General features: G+C 46.0%; 1 protein-coding gene across 1 annotated transcript; it reads right to left on the reverse strand.

Annotated features, from left to right (window-relative positions):
* Positions 1–370: 370 nt before the first annotated feature.
* On the reverse strand, positions 371–4,101 carry ATXN7L3B (ataxin 7 like 3B). The gene has a single exon (XM_082419182.1). It carries the CDS (start codon positions 3,750–3,752, stop codon positions 3,459–3,461), a length of 294 nt encoding a protein of 97 aa, XP_082275308.1. The 5' UTR covers positions 3,753–4,101; the 3' UTR covers positions 371–3,458.
* Between the last annotated feature and the right edge of the window lie 967 nt (positions 4,102–5,068).

Genomic DNA, 5,068 nt, shown 5'->3' on the forward strand with positions numbered 1-5,068 from the left:
CTCTTGAGAGCAAGAGTCGTATTAGATCAAAATGGTGATAAAGTGTATATATTAAGATAGCTTGAGTGCCATTTAAATTGAACTATCCTTCACACTGGACTTAGTGACAGGATCGTATTGTATTTATTTTACCACCTTCTTATTTGTTATGGTAAAGGGAAGATTGTATAGTTTGTTTCTTTCACTGGATGTTGCAGAGAGCTAAATCTGCACTATTAGATGGAGAAACAAAGTTGGGCAAAATTCCTCTATCTGATAAAACTCATTCAGGAGAAAGTGACTAAGGTTCAACAGTGGTTCAACATTTATTTCACTATGTGAATACCCAAGAAACGTACAATTTTAAAAGATGAACAGAGTCCAAATAAAGTCATTTTTTAAAATTTTGTTTATTGTAATTGTTTACCAATGGGGAGACGCAGTTTATTTACACCAGCAGCCATGGGGCAAGGGGAATACACAGTTAGTTAGCAACCTGTATAGGATGGACTACTTCTGCAAAAATAAGACTCTCCAAAACAAAGGACAATGGTGAGCTTCACTACACTTCCCCGATGATCCCAGCATGCGATAATGCCAGGCAATGGCCCCTGGGCATGCGGTGGTGGGAACTAATGTATGGAAGAAAAAGCCACAAACCACAGAAATTTGTAAAGAACCCCTTCCCCCCCCATACACACACACACACTCAGATACATAATAGAATTACAGGGTGATCAATACACTTAATTGAGGAGATTAGGACAGGAATTCTGCTGTTAAGAGGAAAGATAGGGAAAGGGAGAGTTCCTAACCACTGTTAACTATATGGTAGGGAGCATTCTCTCCCCCAAAAAGAAAGGAGTTAGTTTGTCCCCTCAGGGCACCTGTTGGACCTAGCCCACCTCATACCCAACCAGGACCGGGGGCTACTGCCCTAATAATGGGGAGCAAAAAACAAAAACACAAACCAAGAGGGAGGTAATATGAACCAACCATTACTCAAAACTATTTCCACTTCTCCCTCCTCTAACCAGGAGAAAAGGCCAGAAAGGAAACAGTAATGTCACAATCAGAGCTCCCTCTCTGAAGGAGGAGTGGACCATGGCCTTACCTTCAGCCTGCTTCCCAGCTATTATCTTTAAGTAGGCCAGAGTCTCACTTAGACCCTCCTTTCCTTCTGCATCCCCTCAGAAGGAGATGTCTCTAAAAAAGGCAAGGGCAGATAACCCAACATTATTTCAGTTCTTGCCAGGGTTTGACTTTTTAAACAGTTATTACAACTCTTGGATTGAAGACCAATCTGTAGCTAGGCCCTCGGCCTGAGCAGGACAACTCTAGAGGGAGAATGCAATAATAAACAGTCTCGAGGCCCTATTACTATGCTTCCCTTAACCCTCTAGAGTATGTAACCCAAATCAGTCCATACAGTCCAAACAGCTCCTTCTGGGATAAGGACGGATACATGCACAGCAAGGGTTAGAGAAAATGGATCAGAACCTACGCCATCCCTGTGCCACTCGGCCTTGACTGCTTTTCTGCTTAGGTCCTAGGGGGCAGTATCCAAGTGGAGGTGGGAAGATATAACTCCTCAGGAACTAAGACACAGCAGGAAGGCATACCAGCAAGGAGTCCTACAGGAGAAATGCTTAGGCATGACACTGCTTTTCATATACAAAAAATTACTTTCTCTTCTCATCCTAATCCCAATAGAGGGAGCCATAAGAAAGATTCTGCTCTCTCTCACAAAAACAAGAAAACAAAACAAACTTAAGAGAAGCCAAGGAAAGGGAAACTGGGCAGCCTTCAGAAGTAGGAGCATCAAGAGAGAGAAACTGAAACTGGTCAGCGCGAATGTAGAGCGGCAGGCAGCACCCGGGGTGGTGAGCTGCACCAGCTCGGCACGGAGCAGGGGGCTGGAGGGACACGGGGCCAAGCCAGACAAAGGAGGCTGGGCCCCTTACTGGGGCACAGAATGAGGTAAGAAAACATTTCAAATAAAGCAGCACCGTTCCCGCTCACCTTGGGGCTCCCACCCCTATACATTTCATCAACTTCAATCATGGCGCCAAGTGGAGGGTAGTTTTTGATACTCAGCTCACACTTCCCATCCTCCCCTATCCCATTCCCTAAAACCAGAGGGTTTCTGGGGGCCATTTCCTGACTTCCAACAACAAAAGGACAGCTCTTGTTGTCAAGAAGGTCCAAAGGGAACTGAGTGGAAAGGGCTGCCCTTCGGGAGGGGCAGAGAAGGTGGTGACAGTCTAGATGTTCACTGCCACAGAGCTCTGTGACTGCCCAACCCAAGGAACAGGGGCGTTCAATAGGATACTGCACAGTCAGGTGAGGGTGGACCCAGTCCTGCTCCTTGGCTCCTAGCACTAACCCATTCACATTAGTGAGCGCAGCTGAAACAGGTCCCCTCCGGGCTCAGCTTTCAAACCACAGCCTCCTGCACAGCCATGATGCTCTTCCATAGTTCACTCCTGCCCCTTAAGTGGGAGGCAGGTAGTGACCTGGCATAATAACCAAGTCAGACCCATGGACTGGCTAGGTCACGAGTAACTCAGAATAGGAAAATGCCCCACCGAACTGTTGTCCACAGCACAGTACATCCAGATATGAATCCTGCAGTTTGAAAGATCGTGCATAGTCGCAGAAGGCCCTGCTACCTCCCCAAGGGACCATAACTTAATCCTCAGCCTGCCTGAATAACCAAGTCATTCATCTGCTAAGCCTATGCCACCAGGTGGGGTGCAAGAAAGAGGGCTCTGTTCAGCAAAACGCTAGCCCATGTCCCCAACTCCGCTGAAGTCACTGTTAAACGCTGGACCTTTGGGAAACCGGTGGCTTTGAGCTTTTCTTCTTGTTGGTGTCAAGACCACAGAGCTTCTCCTACCAGATTCAGCTGGGAATTCTTTTTCTTGGCTTTCCCAGATCGGAACGATTAATATCCAGATCTCATAAGTGACTTTCATTTGTCTTGGAGAAGCCCAAATCAGAGGCTCAGAGATCAGAGGTGCAGTCCCACTGAGGCCCAACAATTAAGGCCTGACCATCAGTTATGTCCAAACGGTCAGTTATCCAGAAAGCCCTTGACATCAGGCAGACAGAAAGGCTGAGGAACCAAAGAACTTTATATGCTGAGCACACAGATGCTCACCTGTGCACTGGGGACAGGACAGGGTTCTTGTGCACTTTCTGGTGGGTTTAGAAATCAACCACTGCATGGCGTGCAGGATGCACAGCACCGCCCCTCCTGTCCAGGATTTCAAAGCTGATCCAAAAGTAATACACTTATACAAGGATCCAAATTCCTAAATTCTCCACTCCAAGTTTTTAAAGGCTAGGTTCTTCAATGGGAACTGGGACTTTTGTCTGATTTTTTTTTTTTTTTTCTACTTAGCTACCTAACTTCTCAAAACCACAGGACTGGTCTATGTTATTGTCCTGGTCACCCTCAGACTCTCATGTTGCAGCTACTGGAATTCCGGAGGTGAGCGTTGCAGCTGCTGATCAGGCCCATTCCCAGATTCTCCGGGAAGGGAGCAAAGCGGGAGGCGACACGCTCCTTTATCTTCCACTGGCTGAATGCCAAAATCCTTCACGCTACCAGTCTCTGCGAATTCCAGGTAGAAGTAGCCACACTTGACTGCCCGGTGCACCTCAAAGCAGAAGCCCAAACAAGAATCCTCTATTAGGTCTACGTATATCTCCTGAGCGATGGCCTCTAGCTTGTTAGTATCCAGGTTAGCCAACGAAATTTCCTCCATTTTAATCTGTACACGACCGTGGAGAGGGCGCTCGGATTACTCACAGCTGCACGGGCGGCAACACGTCGGGCTCGGCCGGCCGCGCCTAGGCTTACAGGCCTGTCAGGGCCGCGTCTTCAGCAGCGAGGGCGGAGGCGTCGCGGCGGCAGAGGCAGGGCAGCTGCAGCAACCAGTGGCGACTGCTCCGGAACCCCAGGTATCTCCGTTTCTTTTGGCGTCTCCCCGGGCCTGGGACTTTCAGCTCGGGCTGGCCCCAGACTCACCGCCGCCAAACGGTCTCAGTGCCTCTCTCCGCGGCCCCGGTCTCTTCCGCTCGCTGGTCCGGGTTTAGCCCCGCCTCCCCACTTCCGCTCCTCAGCACGCCTGCGCATTGGCACCGCGCAGAGTCGCCGGGTTCCTCCCTATGCGCAGCTGCTTGGGTAGCCCTGGAGTTTTAGGAAAACGGATGGGAAGAACTAAAACGTATCAGACTGTCATTATCTCTAATTGTGAAAAGATGATAAGGATGCTGTTTTATGTTATTTTGTTTGCAGATTTAAACACTCGCTAATGAATTCTTCGTCCATGCTTAATCGATTCCCTCTTGAAAAAGACAAATGACAACTATGTGCACATTTGTGGTAATGATCTGAAATACAGTTTTAGGACTAGTTCTCCTGATACGTTTGAAAATTTGACATATAATTGACTTACAATCATTTATACTACTGCCGCAGTTGTCATTTAAATCCACTAGATGGTGCAAGGAAACAAATTACACTAGAGTTTATCTTTCAGTCTTTTTTTGAATGATAAACTAGGCACTAAAGACGTAATTCATATATATTGATAATATGAACCTAAGGCGTTTATTTCATTTATAAGACCATTAAGTCAGTGTGACTATAAATAGATCATCATATACTGTACACCTCTAAAATAATTCAAAGAGAAAATTATATGTATATTTTCTATTGTAGAGGGAGGAAACCTGAAATATGTTAAATACACTGGGAGGTAAAGGAATCTTTTCCTAAAATTGTGCTGCATGAATTGTGGGATCTAGAGCCAGTCTACCTGAGTATAAATCCTAGATCCAACATTTAACAGTTCTGTTTCCTCATCTGGATAAAGCTAGTTCCCATTTAATAGTTAAAATTAAATGATATTTTAAAAAAATTCTTCTTGTGACAGCTTCTTACACGTAAGTAAGCATTCAGTAACTGTCAGCTATTTTAATCATATTAGTTATGGACTTGAATATAAGAAAATTTTCCTGTATCTTGTTAGTTTCTGCCCCCACCACTGTGAAATAGAGCAGCCTCTTGTACCTTTAT

The sequence above is a fragment of the Balaenoptera physalus genome (assembly GCF_965194825.1).
Source record: "Balaenoptera physalus genome assembly, chromosome: 13".
Lineage (NCBI taxonomy): Eukaryota > Metazoa > Chordata > Mammalia > Artiodactyla > Balaenopteridae > Balaenoptera > Balaenoptera physalus.

What these genes read in the sequence shown, in the direction of transcription:
- ATXN7L3B (XM_082419182.1), bottom strand. Translation starts at nt 3,752, where the DNA reads ATGGAGGAAATTTCGTTGGCTAACCTGGATACTAACAAGCTAGAGGCC.